Raw genomic sequence first — 27,707 nt, 5'->3', positions numbered from 1 at the left:
TGCCTGACGCTTAGTAGTTTCTCAGGAAATGGTGGTAGATGGATGGATGGAAGGAAGGTATACTGAATATGGATGCAGGCTCAGGAACCTTAATGGGTCTGAACTTGATTTGGTTTCCTCGTGTCGTAGAGTGGGGATAGTCATAGTCCTTATGTAACAGGTAGACTAGTTGTCTCAAATGAACCAACATGTGAAGTGTTTAGAACAACCCCTGACACATAAGAGCTCATTGCATATTGCCTCTCATGAACTATGATAGAAGAAAAGGAAAGGTGGGATTAGGACTGGTGGATCTAAGTACCGTGCTGCCTGGGAAATGGGTCGGGGCTCCCCCGAGACCCCGGTTCTGACCCTGTCCCCCACCCTATTTCCTGTGCAGATGAGCAACAAGCGGTCTAACAGCTTCCGCCAGGCCATCCTGCAGGGGAATCGCAGGCTCTGCAGTAAGGCCCTGCTGGAGGAGAAAGGGCTGAACCTCTCGCAGCGGCTGATCCGCCATGTGGCCTATGAGACGCTGCCCCGGGAGATTGACCGAAAGTGGTACTATGACAGTTACACCTGCTGTCCCCCGCCCTGGTTCATGATCACAGTCACACTGCTGGAGGCAAGGACAGGGGTGGGGAAGGGGCTGCTCAGCCTTGGCAGGGTGGGGTGTGGGCATCGGGGGTGGGGGCGGGGGGCCAAGGGGATATCTGGGATCATGTGGGGAAGGGCAGAGTCTTTTCTACCAAAAGGTGATGGTTGAGGAGCTAATAGCAGTTGTCATTGCAAGTCAGGCCCCGTTACAGGGCATACAGTGTTATAACCCCTGGACACAAAGAGTATTACTTCAAAGATTATTATTTCAAAGATTATTACTTCAAGCAATATTCACTGCAGCAAAATCCCCATATGACCACCATGGCCAAAACAGCAGCAACAAAAACAATGTAATAAGTTCATTGATTTGGGAGATTTAGCCAGGCTCACTCATGAAAATCCATTTGTTTTAGTTCCTCCCAGAGTGAGTAACGTGGACAAGTCATTCGCTCCCTTGAGACTCCACCCTCCACCGGTGAAGCAGGAATACCCAGGCCTGCCCTCCTCCCGTAGGCTTCCTCTTAAGCCAGAGAATGGCCGGTGGTGCTCATGGAACACAAAAGCATCACACAAATATCTATGGTGGGGAATGTTTATGAACAGGCGAATGTGGACTTACTGTCTTTTGAAAGGACATTCTCCCTTTAGGGAATAGTCCGGACCTATTGTTCTAAAAGCCTCCTGCTTATGCAACAGAATCCAAAGGTACCCCTTTCAGAATCTGTCCATGTGTAAGGAACTCAATTCTTTGGGATGTCCAGCCCAAGAACCTGTCTCTCCCCGCCCCCCGCCCCCCCCCCTGCCCATCTCAGCTCCTAAGTGGAAGCTCAACTTCCCTTTGGTATTTTATAATCTCTACCGTTTCTCTTCCAGAGCCATGGGCCTAATTACCACCCCTGCATATGTTCTTGTAAAGCTCCTAATCAAATGGCAGGATCATTAAGTTTCATGGCATTCTTCTTTTTTTTCTAAGTCAGAATAGCTGGTCTGCAAGCCAGAGCTCCTCTGTTTGTTGTTACGGCTTCGTCCAAGCACACGTTGAAGTTGCAATGTTTCTGAGATATTCTTGGACTCGGTCTCCAAATGCTTACTGTGTTGGTCTATTTATTAACTTCGATTTGAGGACCAATAATAACGAGCTGCTTTGGAAGCGGTAATGTTGCCAGGCCACCTGCATCCTGTTAGGTGGACAGAATGGCTCTCCAGAGAGCCCAGGGGAGCCCAGCTGCTGGGGGGGCCTAAGTCATTCCATGCTCAGCCCAGGAGGTCTTAACCCGACACTAATTATAGCTGCATTCACAGAGTGCATGCTGGGCACACAGCGGGTCTGCATGTATTTTCTGTCTTTCAAACCTCATTACCACCCTGGAAGTGCAGGCATTCGTATCCCCATTTCCAGATGAGGAAATCGAGAACCAGGGAATTCAAATAATTTGTCCAAGGTTGTCCAGAGGAGCCAGATTGGTTTCAAATTTCCAGAAACCTCATCTAAGTAAATTCAAACCACCAATCTAGAAGAAAATGCTGCAGCAATTGTTTCAAAATCCTGTACTAGGGCCGGCCAAGTGGCGCATTGGTTAAGAGCTGGCTTGGGACGCCAGCGCTGAGCAGCAGGGCACCGGTTCGGATCCCACATGGGCCAGTGACAGTGCCCTCTATAGCTAAGATGGTGAACAACAGCTCAACCTGGAGCTGGGCTGCTGTGAGTCGCCAGCGATGGCGTAGGCTGCAGCCCCTGCTGCAGTGGGCTGCCATAAGCTACCGTGTGTGGCCAGCAGCCAGCGTGAAGGGCCAGTGGCCAGTGTGAGCTGCCAAGAGCCGCCATGAGCGGCCGTCCAATGGCCGGCGAGCGACTGCCTCAACCGGGAAGAGCGCAATGATAATACCAACATGGGCCAGTGAAGCAACATCCTCCACAACTAGACTGAAGAACAAAAGGACAGCAACTTGTCTGTTCCCTTTCCCGATTGCCCAGTGCTGTTCCCCTCCCCCAATTCCCCAATAAAATCTTTAAAAAAAAGAAAAAGAAAAAAGTCCTGTACTAAAGCCCAAAGCTTTTGTTTTATGTACGGCTCTAGTAACCTGGCTTTCTGATTCCATAACAGAGGGAAAATAGAAGGGACATAGTAGGAAGCTATTGGAAGTGACCCACTATTAGCCAGCAGTAAGAAGAACCTGGTTATAGTACCTGGTTAACAACCTGCTGACAACCTGGCAGTCTGCGAGAGGACAACACCAAATGTAAAAGCAGACTTTTGTCTTAAAGAAACACAAGAACTTGGTGCCGTTTAGTGTAGGAGTGAAAACTCCATCAATTGCTGGAGAACACATCACTCTTACAGTCCAGATCAGCACCTGGGGCATCCTTAAAAGACTGTGCACATACCCTAATGAAGAACACAGAGACATGAATGATGCATTTTAGGAAGAGTTCCAGAAAAAACAAATAGTTAAATACTCTTTTAGGGCTTAAAGAAGCATGCTTTAGTCATCTGCAGAAGCTACTTATGCGGAGTGCTGGTGAGGATGCAGAGCAATTGAGACTGTTGTGCACTGTTGGAGGGAGTGTAAAACGGTGCAGCCATTATGGGAAATAGTATGGCAGTTTCTCAGAAAATTAAACATGGAACTACCATATGATCTGGCAATTCCACTTCTGCATATAAACCTAAAAGAATTAAAAACAGGGACCCAATGAGATATTTGTACACCCCTGTTCATAACAGCATTATTCATAGTAGCTAAAATGTGGAAGCAACCCAAGTGTCCATCAATGGATGAGTGGATAAGCAATATGTGGTTCATACACACAACGGGGTATTATTCATCCTTTAGAAGGAAGGAGATTCTGACATGTGCTATAATATGGATGAACCTTGATGACATCATGCTAACTAAAATAAACCAGTCACAAAAAGATTAACACTGTATGAGTCCACTCATAGGGGGCATCTAGAGCGCCCAAATTCATAACGAATGATGGTTGTCAGGCACTGGGGGAAAGGAGAATGAGAAGCTGATGTTTAATGAGTACAGAGTTTCAGTTTTGCAAGATGAAATAACTTCTGAGGGTGGATGATGGTTGCCCAACATTGCGAATGTACTTAATGCCACTGAGCTGTACACTTAAAACTGATTAAGATGATAGGCTGGCCGAGTGGCTCAGTTGGTTAAGAGTGTGAGCTCTGAGTAACAGGGTCGCCGGTTCGATTCTCACATGGGCCAGCGAACTGCACCCAAGCTGAGCTGCCACTGAGCTGCCAACAGGTGGCAGGATGGCTCAGCTGGTGGCTCCTAACAACAAGGCTGCTGGTTCAACTCCCACATGGGATGGTGCATTATGCCCACCTGCAACTACGATTGAGCGCAGCACCTTGAGCTGAGCGGCCGTGAGCTGCCAACGGGCGGCCGGATGGTGACTGGACTTGGAGCTGAGCTAGCGGCGCCCTCCACAACTAAGATTGAAGAACAACAATTTGGCTGTTCCCCTTCCCCAATTCCCCAACACTGTTCCCCTTCCCCAATTCCCAAATAAAATCTAAAACAAAAACAAAAACTGATTAAGATGGTAAATTTTATATTATATGCATTTTACCACAATTTAAAAAAATCAACTTATGTGGAATTGCCTCGCCCCCCCCCCCAAATAGGTGTGTGAATTATTACTGGAATTAAAGTTGAAACGCCTCCAAACCCTTCCTGCTTAGTACCAACGAAGGGTGGGGCAGAGACCACGTGACCATTTTGGGAACACCTACCCCAAAATATTCTAACAGAAGTGGGGTAAGAGATGGTTGAAAGCTAGGCTGGGCGCTGGCCATAGGGATGCCCCTCGTTCTCGGAGAAGGATGACAAACCTCCAGTAGGGATTCTGAACATTAGCACAAGAGGGGCTCCTGGGCAGCTGTGCACTTATTAACGGGTCCTCCCCGATCTGTGCTCTCATCCAGGTTGCCTTTTTCCTCTACAATGGAGTGTCGCTGGATCAATTTGTGCTTCAGGTAACCCACCCACGATACCTGAAGAACTCACTGGTTTACCACCCCCAGCTCCGAGCACAGGCCTGGCGTTACTTGACGTACATCTTCATGCATGCAGGGTGAGTACCTGTCTTCTTTTGCTCGATCAAGAGTCCCTCTGGAAAAATAAGTGGCCCAGATAGCCTGGACTGGAATATATTTTTTAGTTTATCTGATTTACCTGGACACAAGATTTGAAGTGGCTCTTTGAAACTCATCTAATACCAAAATATATGAGTTAATGACAGTATATGGGAACGGGAAAATAGTGGGAAGAAAAATGCTAAAATTCTGTAGTGAGATCACCATAAACATACACAGCACATGAGTCTATGTACTTGTTCGAGGTGGGTTGTAAATTTGTTCTGAGATTCCCAGTGGCCAAAGCAAAGAGGGAAATGTGGTCAGCTACTAAGTTCATTGTCCATAAACTGTGTGCGTGCGAGTACCCCCTTGAGGAAATAAAGGACAGATTTATTGAAACTGCCTTCCTCCCAAGGTGCTCTCCATATATGGTGGGTCTTCTTGAGGAATTCTGGCAATACTTACAGTTTCTATTCGTGTGGCCTTTGTTAGGGCTGGAGTGCAATCATTTCTCACTGGTACCTCTTACTGCCTGATAAGGCCAGGTGACCATCCAGGTCCAAATCCCTTGAAAAGCACTGTCTTGGCTGAAGACCATTTTTACACGGGAGAAGCGCTGAGTTGGGAAGGCAGAGTCCCTGGACACCAGGCCTCTACGGTGTCTTTCACAGCCTCTCCAGAGAGAGACGTGAATTGACTCACTGTTAGTCTGCGGAAAGCCCTGGGGATGCCTCCCTGGGGTTGGAAACGGGAAGAGGCTCCCTCTGGTCCCATGGCTCCACCATTTTTGTTCCTTGGCAGAAAGACCCACAGTGGCCAAGAGGGAGCCCCACTGTGAGCCTCCCTTCCAACTAAGCTAAAGTGGCACAATCACCAACCCCTAATTGGCTGCATCTGCTGGCGGCAGGGTGGCTTTGGGGTAAGGAGACATTTTGATGGTGGATGTCTCCACTCTGAGCCCGAGGGAACTGTTGGCACAGGCTGTTGACCTTGCCTGTTGTGTCCCAGGCTTTGGTCTCACAGGGCTAAGGAGCAGAGGGAGGGAGGTATGCCCTGCGTTGTTCTTTTCATGAGCCAAGAGCTAGAGACAACAGGAACCAGGGGGATTCTCTGCCCAGGCTGCCCAAGGGTTGGGACTACCTGCCTTATTGGCAGGACTGCCCTCTGGCCTGCCCTGATCCCTTCAGATGTGGAGTAGAATAGACAAGGCCTTCTTATGCATTTTTTTGCCTCCAGAAGTGGCCAGGGCACAGATGCTCTCCGCTGAGGCCCATGGGGTAGCCTCGGGCCTTTCTCTGGCCATTGCTTCTGACGGAGCGATGCCTGCCAGGGGGAGCCCTGGGAGGGTTCTCCAGACCTGGGACTTTGAGGGAGGGGCTCTTGGCTGCCGTAGACAGGAGACAGGGACAGCTGGCCAGCGTCTAGAGCAAGCCCCGCAGGGTGACCTGTTACTCAGGGACACGCTCCGGGCTGGTGAATTCAGGAGTCACTGTGGCAGAGAGGAAGGAGATTGGAAGGCAGGAGCTCTGGGTCCCCCTCACCTGGTCCCTTCTAGCCTCGGCCTAGGCTGTAAACCAAGGAGACAGGACCAGAAACTTCAGAGGTCTCTCTGCCTAAGAGTCTCATGCTACCATCCAGCTCCTTTTCAGTGAATTTTTCTGACGTTTCTAATCCAGAATCCTTTGGCTGGCATAGTCAGGGCGTGCTAGAAGTTTCCAGGCATGGTAAGAATTTGGGACAGAGCCTGATGTGAGACCTGAGCTACCTCACAGATGCCCTCCTGGGTAAGCAGGTGCCCATGTACACTGCACGTAGCAGAGCAGTTGGCCTCCAGGCCGGGTTCTGCCAACGAGGCCAGCTTCCAGACCCCTTGTCACATGCTGCTACCCTTCAACTGAAGCATCTCCAGGGAGCTGTCCAGCTGCTGTAGGCTCAGTTTATATGAGATAATGGACGTTAAAGTGCTTTGTAAATTAGAAAGCACACATCAATGTAATAATAGTAATGTTACAATCGTTTCTAGTAGCATATGCACTCGGCTAGACACCATGTAGCGACAAGATCTGGCTGCAGGTATATGATAGGGTAAAAAGGAAGCCATGCACAGGGTAAGCAAACCTATCCCTGGGAGTTTGGGGGTAGAACAGGTCCCTTCTTATACCAGGAGGGAGAAGCCTCTCCTATGAGATTTTAAGTGCTAACTGTGGATTATTAAGTTCTAAGAGATATCTCTGATGCTTACACTTGTTTTGAAAACATTTTCCTCTTTAAACGTCAGTAGCTCTCACAAATACGATAGCAAGCCAGAGTGCCCTCGTGGCCTGGTGAATGAAGCAGATTCTGCACATCAGACCTGGGCTGTGGTCCCAGCTGGCCACCAACCAACTGTGTGACTGTAAACTAGTCATTTCCCGTCTCTGAGCCTTGGCTTTTCATGTCAACCAGTGGAGCTGCTGGATCTTGACCTTGGGTAGCCCCTCTCTCTGTGGCGAGTGCAGACACTTCCAGTTACCACCCAGGCCCTGCACGTGTGTTCCTGTCTCAGGTGGCAGGGAAGGGGTGGAAGGAACACTCTTTCCAAGATGATCTGTCTGTATTGTAATTCCTGCCTCCCCTCCCCTCCACCCCCAACCACGATCTCCTCAAAGGCAGGGATAGGGCCTTGTTCACTACTGGATCTCTAGCATTTTAGCACGCAGTGTTTGTTGAATAAATGAATAGATGGATGAATGAATGAATGAATGAACACACGGAGTGTGCTCTCTCTGTACAGGATAGAACACCTGGGACTCAACGTGGTGCTGCAGCTCCTGGTGGGGGTGCCCTTGGAGATGGTGCACGGAGCAACCCGCATCGGGCTGGTCTATGTGGCTGGCGTTGTGGCAGGTAGGCAGGTGGGCCCCACATCCATAGGGGAAACTTCCCCAAAGAGGCTGAGAGTATCTGTGGAGTTGGGCAGGCCCCAGGCTTCCAGGGGACCCCGGACCCTCATCACCAAGGCTCCTGACTGCTAGGGTTGTACTCCAGGCAAATCTCCCCACCTCCTCTGGGAGGCTAGAAAGGGAACTGCCACCCAGAGAGGGAGGCATGTGATGGCAGAGGGGAGGGGAGTCCAAGGTTTGGAACAGGCCGAGTGACCAGACTTCCGGTCTTACGCCACCGTGTGGAGGCTGTGTGAGCTTGGGGAAATTCCTTAACCTCTCTTGGCCTCATTAAGCTTTAAGAGGGAACTAATAAGATCTAAGGTGACAAATGGAGTAATGGTGTTATGTAAACTGTGCAGGGGCACAGTAAGATCCCTGCAGTGACATCCAAGGTGTGGGTGAAGCCAGGTACATCCCTGGCCGGGCCAACACTTCTACCCAAAGGGAGATCTCGCCTCTGCCAGGCTGGCCACTGTCCCCTTGATTGACCCTCTGCTGACAGGACAGAGCCTGGCCGAAGAGGTGGCATTCGTGCCATCTGGAGGACTCTGGGGCCCCCGGCTGACTCTGCTCCTTTGGCAGGTGATCATGGCCTTGAGAACAGTGGCAGCGTGACTTCCCCCATTTCCCTCCCACTCCATGGGAGGTGAAGTGGGTTGGGGTGGGCTGGGGAGAGCAGCGCAGGTTTCTGCAGCAAAAGTCTGCAGCAGCCGGGCTTCTGAACAGAGGGACCGTCCCTCGTGATGTTTCCAACTTTATTGCTGGATATTTTTTTTAACAAGGTTTGCCGCCTCAGCTCTTCACCTTGACAGCTGTGCCCAAGGGAGCTTTGTGTGTATGTTTAAGTAAGATCTTAATCCTTTCTGAGTGGCATTAAAGTTGTCATCAGAAGAGCAGGGCAGCATCAGCCTGTACACACTGGGCAGGCAGGGACCCTGGGAGCAACTGCAGTGGCTTCAGAGATCAAGAGGAAGGATCCCACCCCATCCGTGCAAGGCTGGTCTGCTCATTGGTGGACCCCCCGCCTGGGAGGTTGGTTCAGCGCTGGCTTCCTTTGCTCCTCTCTGTGCTGAGGTTAAAAAGCTTGGCCCCCTCGGACAGCACCCACCCACGCCAGCTTCTCCCAGAATCCAGCACCTTCCACGTCCTTGAACAAAAGACTCATGAACATCTCTGTGTTTCAGGCTTACTCAGCCACCCACACACACGCCCCTGGGTCTTGACATGTGGCGATGTATAGCCACATTCCCCACACCGAGATACCCAGAGACCCAGATGGTAAATGGTGAGGAACAGGAGAGACGCTCGTAACACTTGCAGTTAGCAGTCAATTAGATGGGAGTGCCAATACCCCAGAAGACAGAAACCAGATTCAAAATGACTCAGGCCTCGCCCAGACCAGATGACACACAGCGGGGAGACAGTGCAGGTATCACTTCCCAGTGACATCAGTGCAGAGTGGGATGGTGCCCAGACAGAAGTGGGGCTTGCCAGCTAAACACGAGGGCGTGGGGCTGTATCACAAAGCAGATGATGTGCGCGTCTGTCTCAGTCATTGATTCAGACCCGAGGACGCTCCGGTCACAACATATCACGTTCTTTATCTCCAGGATTGAGTTGACTGATCTGACTGCACCCCTTCCTCCCTCTCTGCTCAAAATGGGGGCCCTTTGACAGCCAGCCAGATCCAGACTGGGTAGCCAGTCGTTACCAAGTGCCCGCCCCCTGAAGGCCGTATCTCACCCTCACACCCACCCTGTGAGGCGGGTACTGTTACTCTTCACCTGTTAAAGATACAGAAAGTGAGGCTTACAGAGCCCAAGTGACTTGCCTAAGAAGACACAGTCGAAAGTGGTGGAGCTGGGCTCCAACCCAGGCTTCCTGACCCCAAAGGCTGTGCTCTAAACCACTGCCATGTTACAGGAACTAAAAGGCAGGCCTTTTCGTGTGTGCAGATTGTCAGAAACCAAGGGAGGTCTTACTAGACACTGGGCCCTGCCCTTTAATTCCTGCTCAATGTAAATATTCCAAATCCAAGGCCATCACATGCTGTAACGATGATAGCTGACCTCCGCTGAGCACGTTGGGTACTCGGGACATATGATAAAGGGTTCACATGTGTTATCTGCTGTATTCATCACAACCATCTTAGAAGGGGGCACTGTCACCCTCATTTTATAGGCAGTTCAAAGCGGTGAAATGACTTACTCGTTTGCTCAGCTAAGAAGTACTAGACCTGGGGTGGAAACCCCTCTTCCGCCCTGTGCTTCTAACCAGTGCTTGAGACCAATGTGCATTTTACTTCTAGCTAACAGTTATATGGCTAGCCATTTAAATGCTTAAAAAACCCATATCTTGAATGTCCCTGTCAAGCTTTTTTTTTTTTTTTTAAAGATTTTTTATTGGGGAATTGGGGGATGGGAACAGCGCTGGGAAATCGGGGGAAGGGGAACAGACAAGTTGCTGTCCTTTTGTTCTTCAGTCCAGTTGTGGAGGACATTGCTTCACTGGCCCAAGCTGGCACCATCATTGCGCTCTTCCTGGGCGAGGCAGATCAGTCACCGGCTTCTGGACGGCCGCTCACGGCAGCTGCTGGCCGCTCACGCTGGCTGCTGGCTACACACGGTAGCCCATGGCAACCCACTGCCGCAGGGGCTGCAGCCTACGCCATCGCCGGCGACTCACAGCTGCCCAGCTCCAGGTTGAGCTGTTGTTCAGCATCTTAGCTGTGGAGGGCAGTGTCACTGGCCCTCATATGTGGGATCCAAACCGGGGCCCTCTGGCATCCCAAGCCAGTTCTTAACTATCGCGCCACTCGGCCGGCCCCCGGTCAAGCTTTTATTATAGATTATAAGGCACATGTGCATCCCCAGAGCCTAACACAGGGTTCAGCACATGTGAAGCAACAAATATTTGTAGACTAAATGAAAGAATACAGAAATGAAGGTACATTGCTTAAAGGAAGCTGTTTTGCTGATTTTTACTTGGATTTTTTTTTTTTTTTGGGCCAAGAGAGACGTTGGAGAGCACCTGCTTTAAATTTTCCAGGGTAAAATGACCATAGCTGTGCATTATGGCAAAGTCACCAATTAATCTGCATGCTGGCACGGGCCCAGACTTTGGGGGGGAAAATTGCTAGCCCTGACTAGAACTACTCCTGTGGTGTGCTGCTGTGCAGAGGTGTGGTGTGTCACTTGCCGTTCTCTCCCGCCATGGCCTCCATGGAATCAATACTGGCCTTATTGAACTGTCATCCATTAGGTTATTAGGAATCCTGCTGGCCCAGGCTTTCTGCCCTGGGGTGGCCTTTATTACTATATTGGCATGCATGATGTCGCGTTTGTGTTTGATCTCTCCTAGTCCCTGCAGGGCAGGGCTAATCTGTAGTCACTTGAGGAAAGTCTTCATGCCACAAAGGGAAGAAGGCAGCTGGATCCAGATGGTCGCCTTCGAGATGCTAGAACCAGGGTCTGAGCCTCAGACCCAGACCTGAGGCCAAGACTCAGATGACTCAAGTTCTGATCTGGAAGGAACCCTTGAGGTCCCCTCCAGTGGCTGGCACCCTTTGCTCCCCAGGCCCCACCCCTGTTCAGCCAGAGGGCCTCTCTGTGTGTGCTCTGCTCCATGGAGTAGGGTCTGGGTAAGGTTTCCTCTGAAAAGAACGTTTCACTGCTCAAAAATTGGAAAGCCTTAGACCTCCTCATTTCACAGATGTGAAAACTGAAACCCAAAGAATTCAGGGGCTGCGCCCAAGGTCACACAACTAGCCAGCCACACCCCCCATTCCATGCTTCTGCCACAATCCCAGGCTGACCCCTGCACTGGGGCCAGGACTCCAACCCACGGGCAGGGTGAGGGAAAGGTCAGTGGGTGGAGGCTGGACCCTAGGGGCATCTCTGATGCCTCTGATCCTGGTGGACCTCGCTGGGGAGGCCCGGGAAACAGAATCTGGGCTGGTTTGTGGGGACTTGTGCAGAGGAAAGAGGCTCTGTCCCAATGGTAATTAATGAGGAGCAAGGGGCTGGGGCAGCCAGCCCTCCCTGCCACGGCAGTGCCGCCTTCTCAGCCAGCCCACCGGGAGAGCGTGGGAATCCTTTGTCATGCAGATCCCACTGCCTGTCTGTTCGCGACCCTGGGATTTTTTTTCCCCCCTGTTATATATGGTTGACCCCATGGCTAGGCAGTAAAAAAAAAAAAAAAAAAATTATCTGACAATAGATCAATACCTAATTAAAGCCTGAGGGAAGGCATGAAAGGCGAGAAGAAAGATTTATAGTTGCCCTGGGAGGGCAGAAGGACTTGGGAGTTCTCAGTTGATAGTTTGTTCTTTCCTGGGAAATTACATCCCCCTTGAGACCAAGAATCTGTCGTGGGGATCTCTTCCTTGAAGGATCTGAGTGAGCTGAGGAGCCTTGAGAGAGGTGTGGTGGGTATGTGGGGAGAAGGCGGATGATGTTACAGGGCCCCTCCGTACCCAGGGTGTCGGGTGCTCTGGTTCCTGGGCTGGGCTCAGCCATCCCCTAAGCAGTAGACCCTCCACCCCGATAGAACCTGCAGAATTTGGCCTTCTGCCGATCCCTCCTCTTAATCCAGGCAGCAGCTAATTGGCTCATGAGCCTGCAGGCATTTTCCAGTGGTGGTTTCTGCACACTCACCCAGGCCAGCCACTTCTCATCCTCTGAGCCCTGGGCTCTACCTCCCAGTTATTTTTAGTCTCCCATGTCCTTCCCTGGAAGCCAAAGCATTGATCACACTGAAATGAGACCAGAACAATACATTTCCCATCTCCTCTCTGCCCAGCTGTCCTCCCAGGACAAAAGTTTGTCATCCCCCAGACCAAGAGTCTATACCCTCCTTTCCCCCAGAGGGTATGAGGTCATCTCTCTCTCTCTTCCTGGGGACTTTTCAAGGACACTTTTCCTCCAAAGAAACCCCTTTGGCTCGGGAGATCTTGTTGGCCTTTTGTGATTTCCCTCGGCTGCAGGAAGGTTTGGAGGGGATCTAAGCAGGTTTCTAGATGCTGTTGAGCAGAGAGAGTGACGGTAGAGGGTGAAGGTTGGCCTGGGTACCAGTTTGGGGAGTCGCTGCTAATTGAGGCCAAGAGCACATGTAGACCTGAACTCACATCCGGGGTCCAGCCCCCCGCCATCAGGTGACTCTGGGCTCAGTCTCTTCATCTCTGCAATGAGGCTACTAGCACCTTTCTCAAAGGGCTATCTTGAGAGTTCAAGGGGAGAATGGCTGTCAAATGCTTGGCCGGTGTCTGACACCCAGTGTCCTCCCAATAAGTGGTAGCTGTTTCTGCAACAATTTTTGTTACTGCTCCAGAGCCCTGAGACAGCACATTGTGAGGCAGAGATTGGATGGAGAGACAGATGCTCACTTGCCTCCACTGAGTCTTTGTTCCCCAGCTGTAGGAGAGATTTGAATCAGATGGTTCTTTGAGCCATAAATTAATCCTCTAGGAGACTCCAAGACAATGTGGGATCAAGGAAGAGACTTTTGCCCAGGGGTCTTACCCCTAAGGCCGCAGCATCTGAGGGCCTGGGGACGGGGTGGGGAACCGCCCCCAGCATTCTTGAATTCTCTGTCTGTCTGTCTGCCCCAGGATCCTTGGCAGTGTCTGTGGCTGACATGACTGCGCCCGTCGTGGGCTCCTCTGGAGGGGTCTATGCGCTTGTCTCTGCCCATCTGGCCAACATCGTGATGGTGAGTACCCCCTGCCCCAGCACGCCTTTCTTGGCCTCCCCTCTGCCGTCACTGGGCCCTGGTGTTAATCAGCTGGGCTGGGTTTTGGATCCTCGTTCACGCTCCAGTCTAGACCTGGCAGGTGCCGGGCAGAGGGCACACCTGGCTGGTAGCAGAGGTCACAGACACGCCTCACCCTCTGCAGGCCCACCGCAAAAGGGGACCCGCTCCATATACGATTCCTATGTTCTCCAGGCATCGCTTTGTCTATGGATTGGCCCGTGTCCCTATTCTACCTCTGTCTTACTCAGTGGCTTTAAAAGTTAAAATTCTTGACCACTGACATAAATCCTAATTGTAATTCGTTGTTTGTCATAGATTGCTAAAAGTAAAGGGAACTTAGAGATCATCGTATCAAAATTCTCAAATTGGAAAGATGGCTCAGAGAGGTTAAGTGATTTGTCCAAAGTCACAGACAAGGTTGTGGCTAAATCGGGACTTGAACGCGCATCTCCTGAAAACCATTTAGGTGTTGTTTCTCTGTACCAGCCTGTCACAGTGGTGGGACACCGCTATTCCATTTCTCACACCCTTCTTTGCCTTTTCCTGAAAGGCCATATCGTGTAATGGTTATGCGTGTGGGCTATGGAACTCGTCAGCTTAGATCTGAACCCCAGCCACTCACTTCCTGAAAAATGACCTTGACCAAATGACGTAACTGCTTTGTGCCTCAGTTCATTTGCCTGTGAAATAGGAGGATATGTTATGAATGAGAGAACTTGAAAGTAATCCCTCAGTATAAGTGATCATGTACCGTATTTCCCCATGTATAAGACACACCCTTTTTCAAAAAATTGGGGGTCTAAAAACTGGGTGCGTCTTATACAGTGGTTGTAGAATTTTTTTGCTTGCATTTCCCGCTGAGGACGCGGCAATATATAAAGACAGTGATTCATCATCAGACACAGATGAAGACAAGCTAATGGTTGGGAATTTTTATAGTGATGAGGAATTGTATGAATTTTATGATGAATAAAACTTGAGTTCAATAACTTTATGTAGTATATTTTTTTTCAAATTTCGGGCCCCAAAGTTAAGGTGCGTCTTATACATGGGGAAATACGGTAATTCCTGATTCTTGCAGAAGAGGCCCGTGGTCTTCAAGGTCTTCAAGAGACAAGGTCTTCAAGGCAAGAAACAGGAATCAACCGGAGGTGAGGGAAGTGAGGGAGGTGAGGGAAGACTGCTTCCCTGCTTTGGACGTGGCCTGAAGTTTGGAGGAGTCCCTGGCTGTGCTTCGCTTACTCTGGCTGACCTGGGAACCTCCAGGCAGGGCCCGGGTCTTACCCACCTGTTTCCCTAGTGCCTGGCATAGGGCTCGGCACAGGGCAGATGGTGTCCACTACATTTTGTTGAAGGAAGGAAGGAAGGCATGAACCGTGTCCAGAAAAGGCATAGCTTCTCTGTGGGGTCCTCTTGGCCTCACCTCTCCCCCCCCCCATCACTCTCTTCACCACGTGGCAGATGCGTGACGACTCAGTTACAACAGTAATTTAGGAGTTCCTAAATGCTCCCATTTCATTTGTGTTATTGCCACTCTCACCTGCCCCGCTCCTCAACACCATCCCTTTTCTTTTCACCAAAGTCCCCTTGGTATGTTGAGAGAGAGAGCGTGAGAGGGAGAGAGGAAAGAAAGGAAGCGAGAGGGGGAAAGAGACAGACAGACACTGCCTACACTTGCTACTTGCCTGAATTTTGGCGACATCCGGTGAGTGCTTGGAGAGCGACAGCAGGTGTGGGAGAGCCTGTGTGAATGGGCGAGTGTGCGTGCGTGTTGATGCATATGTGTTTACACACACATGGCTCCGTCTGCTGAGAACCTGGGAGCAGGGCTGCCTCGCACGGCCCTCTTAAATGGGTCATTCTGTATCAGTGCCACTGCTTTCCCCAGACACAGCTCTTCCTCCACGCCCCCCTCCCCCTGCCCCAGTTCCTTTCTGTAGGGGAAGGAAATGCTAACCACCCTCCCCTTCTGCTCCCCCCAAGATGTGTCTGTGTGTGAGGGGTTGAACAAGCACAACCAAGAGAACATGGGAAAGAAAAAAACAAACAAGAGTTCATCAAGATGCCCTGTTTCCACCCCCTTCCCCACCGCATGGGAAACAGCCCTGAAGCCCCAGGAGTTCCCATGGTGAGGGCAGATCACCCCAAGAACCTTGAGGTGGGGCGTGGGGTAGAGGAGGGAGGTGTGAGAGCGGTTTTGTTCCAGTTTACACTTCTCTCTGGCAAGCAGCGCACGCCTGTGGCCGAGGAGATGGGCAGCCCTATCCGAGAGCCCGTTGCCCTTCCAGAAGGACACAGCTGTCCCTGGCCAGCGGGGAGCTTTGCGGTCCCCAGAGAGTGACATACTGCACCCTTTCTGTAGAAAGTTGTGTGGTGCTTATTTGACAGTGGGGAAAAAAACCAAAAAACAAAAACCACTCATTTTTTTCATTTAAAACAAAACATTAGTTTCCTTTCATCAAGAGGCCACCTTTTACCCAAAATAACTCTGTGCCCAGCAATTCAGAGATTCATTGGGTCAAACCCTATGAAATTGCCGTTTCTGTGGGTAAGGAACGTTTATGTAAACATTGGCAATTTCTTGTGGTTCCACCAAATAGGCATACTATTAATTTTAATTCCAAAATGAAGATTGGTCTGTATATGTGCACACAACAAAACACCTTGTCAGAACAAACAGGAGAAAAAGCAAGGACTTGACAGTCATAAAAATCTGGGTTTGAGTACTAGCGTCACCATTTTAACAGCTGTGAGTACCTTATCTTCGCAGGGCCTCAGTTCTCTCATCTGTAATTTCTTCTTAACAAAATATTGGATTGTCGGAAAAGTAATGATGTATTTTTTCTATGTCTTTCATTGCAAAAATGCATCATGACTTTTCCAACAACCCAATAGTTTGTAAGAAACACATGAAAAGAAATGGATGCAAAAATGTTTTCTATATGGCAGATCACTATAGAGCTGGGAGATGTGTGTGTGTGTGTGTGTGTGTGTGTGTGTGTGTGTGTGTGTATACATATTTGTATACGTATTTTTTATTTTTATAAATTTTGCCTGATACCTGTACAGAGAATAACCAAAAAATGTGTCCTTTTTGCTCTAGCTACATAATAGAAAAATGTTTAACACTTCCGTTCTCAGGACTATCTGTTTAAATGAGAGATTCTGCTTAAATCCAAGTGTGTCTTATTTTTCATAAAAACACTATGAGTTTCGAAAAGCTTGCAGTTTACATCAAGGGATTATATTCAGAAACTATTTCAACAAAAGATCTGGTAGGCATAAGAGACCTACAACTCAGACTTCTTATTTTAAACACTGGAAATATAAAGATACACATAATTGAATAATTTATTATTAATAATTGTCGTTTGCTGGAACCCCTGGGCCTGATTTCCATTTTTAAATATACAAGATATTTACTCACCCTTTGCTCCATATGATAGCTCTTTTCCTAAAAATGTTTGAGATCTGAATTTTTGTTAAGTTGAACCATATTCTCAAAGCACAAGGAAAAAATGTCTAAAAGACACAAAATATTTCTATGTTATAAGGTTCGCTTTATTAAGTAAAAATCCGTTTGTAGGACAAATAATCACTCCCTAATTTACCTGTGGCATGCTTTCACATTTCCTATGTTGGGTTTTCTTGAAGTCGTTTGACAAGGAACTACATCTACCCCAGACAGGTAAATCTGTGTTGAAAGGAAATTCCCTGCCTGGGTTTCAGACTCTGAGCCCTTAACTGGTTGGGTGAGCAAGATGCCCAGGGAACTGGTTACAGCCTTGTTTGCTCAGGGTGAGTTACCATCTCACTCTATGAGGCTCTGGGAGAGAAAGAAATTAAAGGACCTGCAAAAGTTTTGTATTTCCCCAGGGGCCTTCAGGCTTTTCAACATTTATAGCAGCAGCAGTGCTGGCTGTGTGTGAGATTTTTTTTCTTTTCCTGTTGTTTAATTGCACTCATTTTATTGGAGGGAATAGTGGGTGGGAAAATGAGGCAGCTGGTGGGAAAGGGTGATTTTCTAGTTTAACCCTTCTGCTGCTTGGGAGACGGGGTATTTATTGACATTTGCTCAGCTTTGGGGGGCAGCTGGGGCATCCAGAAGGGACCAACAGCACAGACGGACAGAGCATGACCCTGTTCCAAAAGTGTGGACAGACAGAGCCTGGACTGGGAATCCTGTCAATCTTGCCATTATCTCACTGTGACCTTGAATTAGCTTGCTTGGACCCTCAGTTTCTTCTCTCTTTTTACTTTTCTTTTTTTTTTAATTTTATTGGGGAACAGCCATGGTCATTGGTTACACATTGCTTTCATGCTACAATGGCATAGTTGACTGTTTTTCAAGGAGGGTGCAGCTCAGAGTGGCTCATGCGGGGATCAAACCGGCAACTTTGGTGCTATCAGCACGACGCTCTAACCAACTGAGCCAACCATTCGCCCTGTTTCCTCTTTCTTAAAGTGCGGACAGAGGATGTGACTGGATCAGCTTGGCACACTCCAGTGCCTGCAGGGGCTAGGGAGGTATTGTAAACGAAGCTGGACTGGGTCGCCCTGAGGCAAAACTAGAGCTTCCCAGCTCCTTCCAAGGTTGTTGGGATGCAGAAGTTTTAAAGCCGCTGTGCAGGGCAAACTCGCTGTTTCTGCCGCAGATCTAGATACTAATAGCAGACATTTCTATGATGTTTATCATGTGCCAGGCAGAGTTCTTAGTGCTTTATACGTATTAATTCATTTCACCTTCACAAAAACCTGGTAAGGTAGGTCATTGAGATAGGTACTATTATTATCTCAAATTTACAAATGAGGAGACTGGAGAAAAAGGAGTTCCGAGCCACCCCACCAATGGTCTTGTCAGACTAAAAATATGGATGATGCTTTCTAAGACAGATCCATCCCAGACAGGGGTAAGAGGGGGCATGGACCCAGCTGACAGAGAGAGCAGCCAATACAGCCTAGGATTTTCTTTGCCCCATATTATCACTCTGAACTCAGTGAAAGAAACATCAGGGAAGATATTCAGAGAGTATCTGAATGAGGAAAGGGGATATTAGAAGTGTTGTGTATCACTTTTATTTTTAGTTGTGATAAATTAGCATAATTTACCAACTTAACCACTTTAAGTATACGGATTCAGTAGTGCTAAATACATTCACATCATTGTGAAACCATCACCACCATCCATTCACACACCTCTCTTTGCATCTTGCAAAAACTGAAACTCTGTACCCATAAAACACTAATTCCCCATTCTACCCTCTCCCTAGCCCCTGGCAACCACTATGCTACTTTGTATCTATGAACTTGACTAGTCTAGGTACCTCACAGAAATGGAATCATACAGCATTTGTCCTTTTGTGACTGGCATATTTCACTTAGCATAATGTCTTCAGTGTTCGTTGAAGTATATAGTATGTATCAGAATTTCCTTCCTTTTTAAGGCTGAATAATATTCTAGTGTATGTATACACCACATTTTGTTTCTCATTTTATCTGTCAGTGGACACTTGGGTTGCTTCTACTTTGGGGCTATGGTGAATAATACTGCTATGAACATGAGTGTCACTTGTAAGGGAGAATTAAGACCCCTGGGTGGACATCACAGGGAGGCACAGCCTAGCCGGATAATAGGAAGAACTTTTCAGTGGTCACAGCCCCTTCCTTCCCAGGGCTGCCCCAGGAGGTGATGAGCTCCCTGTTGCAGATGGTCCATCAGGAGACCCCCAGGCACCACCAACCATAGGGTTTCGCCCAGGAGAGGAGCCAAGGGGCCGCCCACCATCAGCTAATGGAGCTGGGCAGATCCAGAGGAGGACACCCACTCCTGTTTTGTTCCCTGTCCCCTGGGGAGCCTCCTCTGTGGGCAGACACCAGCAGGTGACAATGTTGTCCTGCCATCTGCTTCGTAGCACAGAACATGTCAGCGAGCAAAGATTAGACGTCCCCATGTAAAGAGGGGCCGTGTGGTGCCCACCACGACTTTTGTGGAGAAGGGCTTGCGGGTCAGTGAGGAAGAATGGGGGAAGGGGAGCCCAACGCTGCGAGTTTCCCCGCCTTGTTTTGGCAGCTTCCCTGCCTCCTGCTTGCTCCGCTGACGCTTCCACAGACGTTGTATGTGCGGGGCCTCTGTCAAGTTTAACACATGTGTCCCCCAATGTCAAAGGGGTGTGAGACGTGCCCCCCAGCTGGGCCCGGGCCAGGCAGCAAAGGCAAAACGGATGGTGGGAAGGAACAGAAGTGCCTGGCTGTACCCGGTCTGCCTCCTTCCCTAGGGCTGGTGTGTTCCAGGAAGAGCCCAGGGCTCGTTTCTATGTGTGCCCGTGCGTCGGTACAAATGGAGTAGCGCTTTGAATGCACTGCAGGAGTGCCCCTCAAAGGAACCCCGTGGCGAAGTCTTTTGTAAAATGAAAAATCCTTTTGTGAGGTGAATAATTGTACTCTGTTCATCTGCTTTGGAGGTTCACAGTGTTCAGAGATTCTCAGGGGAAAGAGGGATTTGTTTGAAGGCCATCTGGCCCACCCCCTTCCAATGCCCGATTCTAGAGCGTCCCCTCCAAGTGACGCAAAGCCCTGTGTGAGCCCCTCAATGATGGGAAACTCACCATCCCCCAAGATGGATTATTCCATCTTTAGGCAGCTCTGCTTATTAGAAGTGGAAACTTATGCTGAGCTTAAAAAAAAACTCTCTCTGAAGTTTTCATCCACTGAGTCATCTGCTTTGCAGGTTACACTGAATGTGCCCTTTCCTTGTGTTGGCTCACTTGATAGCTGACAGCAGTGAACTTGACCCCTAAGTCTTCTCTTCATGCATTCCTCATATGCAGGATTTAGAGGGTTGGTTTTTTGTTTGTTTGTTTGTTTTTTGTTGCTGTTTTTATCATACTGATGGTTCTGCTCTGACTTTGCTTGTTTTGGTGTTCTGCAGCCCTTTGCAACTGTGGGACCCAGCCATTAATGCAACTCTGAGGTGTTGTCTGTGTGTGTAGAGGAGACCGGAACTCTCATCTCCCTAGATCTAGATGCTCTTCCTCTGTGAGTGCAGCACAAGAGCTTTTTGATAGCAATCAACTTACCAGTGCCTAAAGTCTCAAAGCCATGCCGGTGGGATCTGCGACTAAGCCACAACCCCCTCATTCAGGAATTCAGTGAAGATTATTTTTTTAAATGTCAGGTTTTCTTAAGCCAGATACATGTGCAGAGGAGGGATCTGATCTGGAACTAATGGAATTCTCTCCTTTTTTCCTAGAACTGGTCGGGCATGAAGTGCCAATTCAAGCTGCTGCGGATGGCTGTGGCCTTGATCTGTAGTAAGTCCTGATGGGGAAAGGGAGTCCTGCTTTGGGCCTGGCGGATAGAAAGATGACACAGCCCCTGCCCTTCAGGAGCTTGTGGTCCAGAAAAATAAAAAGAGGGAGCCATGTCAATCACGTGCAACAAAGTAGGGATGTTTGGTGAGAAGTCTGGCCTACTCTGCTGCTTCTCAACCTTTCTCAAACTTTTTCTTGACACATAATATGCAAACAGAAAAGTGCACACAGGATAAGTGTCCAGCGCAATGACCAGCACCCAGATCAAGAAAAAATCACTTCTTAATAACCTTTGGGGTGATGGAGCCGATCCTTTGAGATCTCCTGTTGGAAGCTAGATACCTCTTTCCCAGAAAAACACACCTATGCCTGTGTGCATACACGGGCGCGCGCGCACGCGCGCGCGCGCGCACACACACACACACACACACACACACACACACACACTGGTAGTTTTAGCAGGTTTACAAAGTATACTCCATGACCCCTACAAACATGGTGGTGTGGGCCCTAGTTGGCAGAAGTCAGTTCTACCTGCAGAGGTAATGTTGAGTGTTCAAGACAGGCAGGTAGGTGTTCACCATGCAGACAAGGTGCAGGAGGGCATTTCCGGCAAAGATGCAGCGTTAACAAGAACGGGCAGCTGCAGGGGCACAGCGACGATTCAGTTAGCAAAACCAACCTATGGGATTCGTGACTGCGTGTGATTGTGATAAGAGGTAAGAGGAGCCAGATCATGAAAAGCTTTACATGCAAAGAGCAACATTGGATTTCAGCCTGAATACACTGGGAGGCCACCGGGGGGCTTTAAACAAGAGCGTTACTGACAGATTTGAGACCAGCCAGACGGCAGCATGAAGTAGGCGCTGAGTGTTCGGGGATGAGACCAGAGGCCAAAAGGCTCATTCTGAGACAGAGATCAAAGTCTGAACAGAAGCAATGGAGACAGGAAGAGGGAAGAGGGGGTGTGTCCTCCAGTGCTCAGAATACAGCTATGAAGAGGGTATTATTAGGCTTGATTACAGGTAGGCACTCAAGGCTCAGAGAGGTCAGTTCCTTTCCCAGGGTCACCCAGCTAGAGGTGACAGAGCCAGAATTCAGAGCCAGCCTGTGCCATTTCCATTGTCGCACACGTTCGCCAGGCAGGGCATGCGCACTTGGCTGTCTCTGCCTGGGTCGGCCACCAACGACGAGAGGAAGAGGAAGACTTAGGCAGAACAAGCATGAGATGAAGGGGGCCCTGTGTGAGCTCCACTGAGATCCACCTTGGCGTCCCTTGCCTCGTATATTCATGGCTTTCAGGGCTCTCGGGTCTCAGTTTTCTGGATGGGGTTGGAGGTTTTCTACTTCCAGAGAGGAACTTCCAGCCCTAAAGCCCATAGACTCTTTGAGCCGGGGCAGTGGGGGACAATAGGGTAGGGTGCTGAGGTGACCATATCTTCCCTGTCTGCTCAGACTCTTGAGTTTGTTTGCAAGGAAGGGAAGAGAAGCATGAGTCTTGCTGTTTTAAAAAACCAACTCTAAGCATCATAAAAACACAAATGCTGTTTTGGAATGGGGGACCATGTCTTTCAAACCTCCCTTGTGGAACACAGGGCCTGCTAAGCAAAGGCAGAAAGATGCTTCTGGGCCTGGGGAGGAATGGACACAATGTCCATCCCTGGCTGCTCCTTTTCCGCCATCTATCGGCCATCCTTGGAGTTGCAGGGCCCATGACAAGGTTAGGCAATCCCCAGAGGAATGTACATCCCTTCTTTCAATCTGTTACATTTGCCTTGGTTGTAAAACGGGGATAGGAACACCTGCCCTCAGTGTCCTTGGGTGGCAGGTATCAAAATGGCACAGTTTCCCAGCTCCTATCCTTGCAAGAGAGGACATTCCCATTGGATTGGCCAACCCAAGAAGTTCATGCAAGAAGGATGGATTGGAGAGCAGGATGGGGGTGTTTTAGAATCAGTGAAGGGAGAAATTCCAGCACTTTGTTGCGACTGTTTATTTCCATTCCTTCTTTTCCCTTCTCCCCTCCATCCCTCCTTCCAACCACAAAAGCACTGGTTTTGAGGGCTTCCTAAGCATTTTGAAATAACACAGGAAAACACTTTATAAACTGTAAAGTGCTAGCACATATTACAGTTGTTATTAATGTTCCAGCAGTGTAGCCTGGTACTTAGAGACTGAGACTTTATACAGATAGGGAGACCAAGCCTCCGGGACACATGACAGCAGGGGTGCAAGGGCCTTTGGGCTCCTGTATGAGCTGTCTCCTTTGCCTGGAATGTTCTTCCGAGGGTCTTCTCTTGATAGTCACATCTCAGCTCAAATGTCTTCTTTTTAGAGAGATCTTGCCTGACTCCCCAAACTAAAGAATCCTCCTCCTTACACGCAGCATTGATGTGAAATCACCTATTTTTGTTTCCCATAAAATTTCTCATACTGAGATTATCTTATGTATGAAATTGTATGCCGGTTTATTGCCAGATCCTGTAAGCTCTGGGAGAACAGAGCTTTGTCTGTCTTCTTCACACTATACCTCCAGCACGTAGAAAAAACAGTACTTGGCCTGTTGTGAATGAATTTATGGGCCAAGTGGGCGCCTGGGTGGATGGATGGATGGATGGAGTGAGTGCAAGGCCTTGCCCAGTGGCCCTCCTGTGACTTCTCTGTGCTTCCTCCCGTTGCAGTGAGCATGGAGTTTGGGCGGGCCGTGTGGCTCCGGTTCCACCCGTCGGCCTATCCCCCGTGCCCTCACCCGAGCTTCGTGGCGCACCTGGGTGGCGTGGCCGTGGGCATCACCCTGGGCGTGGTGGTCCTGAGGAACTACGAGCAGAGGCTGCAGGACCAGTCCCTGTGGTGGATTTTTGTGGCCATGTACACCATCTTTGTGCTGTTTGCTGTCTTCTGGAATATCTTTGCCTACACGCTGCTAGACTTAAAGCTGCCACCGCCCCCCTAAAGGGCTGGAGGACCACGGTCGGCCGGTCGGGGAGGGAGAAGCAGCATCAGAAAGGAGCATCTGTGTTCTTTTCCTCATCACCAGCTCAGCGAGGCCAGGGAGGAGAGGACGAGAGACACTGGGCCGCTGTGATACGTGTGTTCAGATATGGACACGCGATGGATGGAGCCTCTTTTCTGAAAAGCATCTGCTGGAGAAGTTGGATGTGGCTACCGTTGTTTTCTAGACTGTTCTGAAAATAATGGGGCCAGAGCAAAGGCCTGGGGTGGGGTGACAGTGGCCGCCCCCTTGGGCTGGGCATGTTCCGTGTGTTCAGTGGTCTCCTCCCCTGTCAGATTGGGCAGCAGCCTTAGCCTCCACCCTGAGAGACCGAAAGGGTGTAAGGAGGGCCTGAGGGGGTAGAAGCCGGCAATTCCTTGTTCGGCCCAGAGATGATTGCAGCCCAGGAAGTGTTCCCTCTCCAGCTATAGGGTCTGGGGCTCTGGAGTGGAAGAAGGCCTGGCCGTGGACATGTTGACTTTGGCCTGGGTGGAGCCCAAGGTGCCCTCCTGTGCCTGTGGGTGAGCACTGGGGTGTGGCCTCTAGTGCCTAGGGGGACAGAGGAGGGAGGTTCTGTAACTTCAGGCCCCACCCTTGCCCTGGGGGGACCCAGCAAGAGGAACCCAAGCAAGAGGGAATGAACTTCATCCCAAATTCCACTCGGGCACGTCCCAGGACCAACTGTGACGTCTCCCTCCCTTTCTCCCGGAGTGCTGACATCTCACACCAGTGCCCCAGTACTCCTCCCCTTCCATTGTCCTGACCCTACCTTGTGCCTCTCCTTTGGTTGTGCAGGTGATATTCCGATGTGTGTGTGCACGTACGGTTTGGTGGGCTGACGTGCCCGTGTGATGGGAAAGGCACTGTGAGGTGCCTAGGAGACTGCAGCGGAAGCCTGTGAGGGGCATTGGGGGTCTGTGTGAGAGGAAGGGACAGCTCCTAAGGATCTTTGCTTTTAGCAAAGCTTGTCCCTTCTTTCCCACCGCACCCCCACCCCACCCCATCCCTTCCAAGCCTCTGAGAATTGTGGACCAGTGAAAGAATTTTCCCTGGTGGGGGGAGACCTCACTCCCTTCCAGAGCCCCTCAGGAGGCTGAGGGTGTCCTCACCTTCGCCAAGTTCTGTTCTAGGGTGGCCTTCATATCTGAAAAGGTTCTGTCCTATCTCCCTTAGGAGGCAAGGGGCTTTGGGGGTACAAGACAGGCTGGAGCAGGAATATTAAGGCCATGTGTCCTTTTGAGCCGGGGAGGACAGGAGGTTGCAGCAAAAGGAGTTCCAATTTAGGTGGAAAACTGCTTCTAAAGAGCAATTGTTGGGTGCTTGGATGAGCGTCAAAGGCGAGGACAGCCCACAGACTCAGATGCTCAGAGCTAGGAGGTAACTTGAACCCTATCAAGTCCATCCCCACCACCATTTCACAAGTGGGAAAATGAGGCCAAGCAAATAACCCCCTACCAGGAGCTGGTGCAGGCCCTGAGGGGAGAGCATGGGGAGGATGGCCTTTGACAGAATGTCATTCCCTTTATACTGCTCTTGAACTACCAACTACTGACAGCCCAGAAGGATAAAGAACCCAAGTGTGGGAGGCAAAGGGACTGGGTTCGTGCAGGTACAAGGGCAGGAGTGTGGGAACCGCATCCTACTAGCCACATGCTTATCAGAACCTTTATGGACACTGAGGCCCGACGTCCAAAGTCAGCCAGGCCAGGAATTGGGGATTGTGGGCCGCTGCAGCCAGGGCACCCCACTCAGCTGTAGGCTATGCCAGGCCCTTCCCTGTCTTTGCCCAATGCTAAATAGATTGCCCTGGTCCCCACATATGGCTCCTGTGCTGCATTGGTCATGCTGCACTGTGCCAGCGCTGTGCTGAGGACTGCCAACGTGAGGTGGCGTGGGCCCAGATCTTTAGCTGAGCTGCGTCACCCTGAGACATCTGTCTGTGTCCTTCCAGCTATTCCGTGACCTATTGAGAGAAAGGTGTAGCTGGAAGAGTCAGCTTCTTAGGAGACTGAGGTGGAACTGGGGGCCAAGAAGACTTGGGGATGGTGGAGAAGGGGGCCTTGGCCATGGGCTGCAGCTGCTGCTAAACCTGAGTGGTGATGACCCTTCCTGGAGGAGCAGAGGCAGCTAGTGCCCCTCCTGGCACCTGGGGCTTCTGGGTTGTGGGTGGAAGGAGCAGTCTTTGTCTGGTGTGGCCTGGAGAGGAACCTTCTTCTCTCAGGGGTGAGAAGACTGAACCAGAAGATTCTAGAAAGCCCTCAGAGAAGCATCCCGTTCCCTTGGGGCTTCAGATGGAAGCTTGTTACTGAGATGGACTGCCTGAGGCGGGAACCCCATCCACCGTCCAGGTAACTCTGTCCTTTGAGGTCTGGAGCCTGCTGAGAGCCTCAGCTACACCATAGGCCACCAGCCCGAACTGCTCCCTGTCAGCAGGGTATCCAACGGCAACCCAAAAGTTCTCTGGTCTGCCTAACACCCACCTCCACTCCCCTCTCCCAGCCATCCCTTCCAAGCAGGGGCACCCACCGGTGACAACAGTCACTTCACACAACCCAGGTCTCCCACCCAAGGGCCAGAGACGGATGTCCCGTAAGAAAGGTTTACTTTTTGGTGTCATGCTTTCTCCCCAGCAGGCCCCTTTGTTCCCTCCCAGGACCCTGCTGGCAGCGTGTCCACATCAGTCCTCCCGCCTCACCCAGTATGGCCACCTGGCCAGCGTGCGGGAAAGCTGAGGGTGGTATGAATCTTCAGGCTGTGGAGGGAGGTTGGATTTTCATCGCCATGATACAGAAGCTGAAATCTAGGGATTCCCCACACAGCAGCCGCAGACGCGAGCTCTCGTTAAACAGAAGAGGAATCACAGAAACCCGGGAAAGGAAAACAAACCTTCAAAGGAGAAATTTCACTTCCATGACACCATTAATCATCCATTTTTTAATTAGGAAAAGCTCCCTAATGAGGCACTTTCGCCAGCTAATAGGACTCTCAATTTCCATGAGAACTATTCTTGCCCAGAGGATTAGGGGACTCATTGCTCACCAAACCCAGATCTCTCCCCGGTGTCCAATTTCGTTTGCAAATAATGCAGGTTCCCGAGCACAGCGGAAGCCCTTTCCTGGCATCCTGCGTGTTGCTCCCAGGGCTGACTGGAAAGCGCGGGTACTCCTCTGCCTTAAAAAACAGTGCCCGACACTGAACTCCCCCCCCACCGCCCCCACTTCCCCCACCACAAGGACTTAAGTGGAAAACAAAACAGAACACAAGCTGTAACGTTTGTTTCTAAATATTTTTGTATTGTGTACATTCTGTATATTTTTGTTGTAACATATTATTTGAGCACAGATTCCATTAAAGATTTTTTTTTTAAGGCATTGGTGATTCAGAAAGTGACCTGAAGGGCTGGCATTGGAGCCTGTTTCATCTCGGTCTGGGTCAGGGGAAGGGGAGAGGGTGGGCAGCAGGAGTGGTGGGGTCTGTGATTTATACAGTACGAATCGGGCATTGGTTCTTGGTGCCCGTGTTTCGGGTTTGGTGGTTCTTAACCTTTCTGGAGTTACTGCGCGCTTTTGAGTGGTTGATGAAAGCCATGATTTCTCTTCCTATAAACAGATAGACCGTTTTGTGTATCATTGGGGGAGGAGTGGCTGTGAATAAGGCAACTGACCCATGGCCTTAGGTCCAGAACCTATGTGCCTGCTGTCTGTCCTGGCTTCTCCTTCCATCTTACTCTATACCCCCATGAGCGATGAATACTTTGACTACTATTCTTGGAGGAATCTTCTTTGAAATTTTCTAAGTCCGTGTACTTCCTTCTTTACCCTGATAGCCTAGGCTTTAGGTCTTTCTGGGGGCTGTCAACACCTTGATCTTGAGGAAGGAACAGGAATGTTCTCGGGTAAAAGGGCGTGGTCGATTCACATACAGGAGGAGACAAGAGGAGCATAAACGTTAAAGGTCAGTCTGGTGCTTGGTAAGTTTAACAATCAAGTGCACTTGGAATAGATGCAGCCTGAGAAAGTGAACTGTTTCCACGCATTTTTCTAAACCA

General features: G+C 49.9%; 1 protein-coding gene across 4 annotated transcripts in view; it reads left to right on the top strand.

Annotated features, from left to right (window-relative positions):
* The window catches only part of RHBDL3 (rhomboid like 3), a 46,254-nt gene extending 19,207 nt beyond the window's left edge, over positions 1–27,047 (top strand). For 3 of the 4 annotated variants that reach the window (XM_019647113.1, XM_019647112.1, XM_019647111.1), the window contains 6 exons: positions 380–604; positions 4,530–4,678; positions 7,456–7,568; positions 13,215–13,315; positions 20,607–20,667; positions 23,349–27,047. In XM_019647113.1, coding sequence (XP_019502658.1) covers positions 380–604; positions 4,530–4,678; positions 7,456–7,568; positions 13,215–13,315; positions 20,607–20,667; positions 23,349–23,620 — 921 coding nt within the window. In that variant the 3' untranslated portion in view covers positions 23,621–27,047. Of the gene's footprint in view, positions 1–379; positions 605–4,529; positions 4,679–7,455; positions 7,569–13,214; positions 13,316–13,672; positions 14,125–20,606; positions 20,668–23,348 lie in introns of those variants that run through there. The other variant, XM_019647114.1, reaches the window with a different exon arrangement.
* The last annotated feature ends 660 nt before the right edge of the window (positions 27,048–27,707 follow it).

The sequence above is a fragment of the Hipposideros armiger genome, unplaced genomic scaffold, assembly GCF_001890085.2.
Source record: "Hipposideros armiger isolate ML-2016 unplaced genomic scaffold, ASM189008v1 scaffold_108, whole genome shotgun sequence".
NCBI classification, from domain to species: Eukaryota; Metazoa; Chordata; class Mammalia; order Chiroptera; family Hipposideridae; genus Hipposideros; species Hipposideros armiger.
Note: the sequence above shows the minus strand (reverse complement) of the source record. Positions and strands in the feature narration are given on the sequence as shown.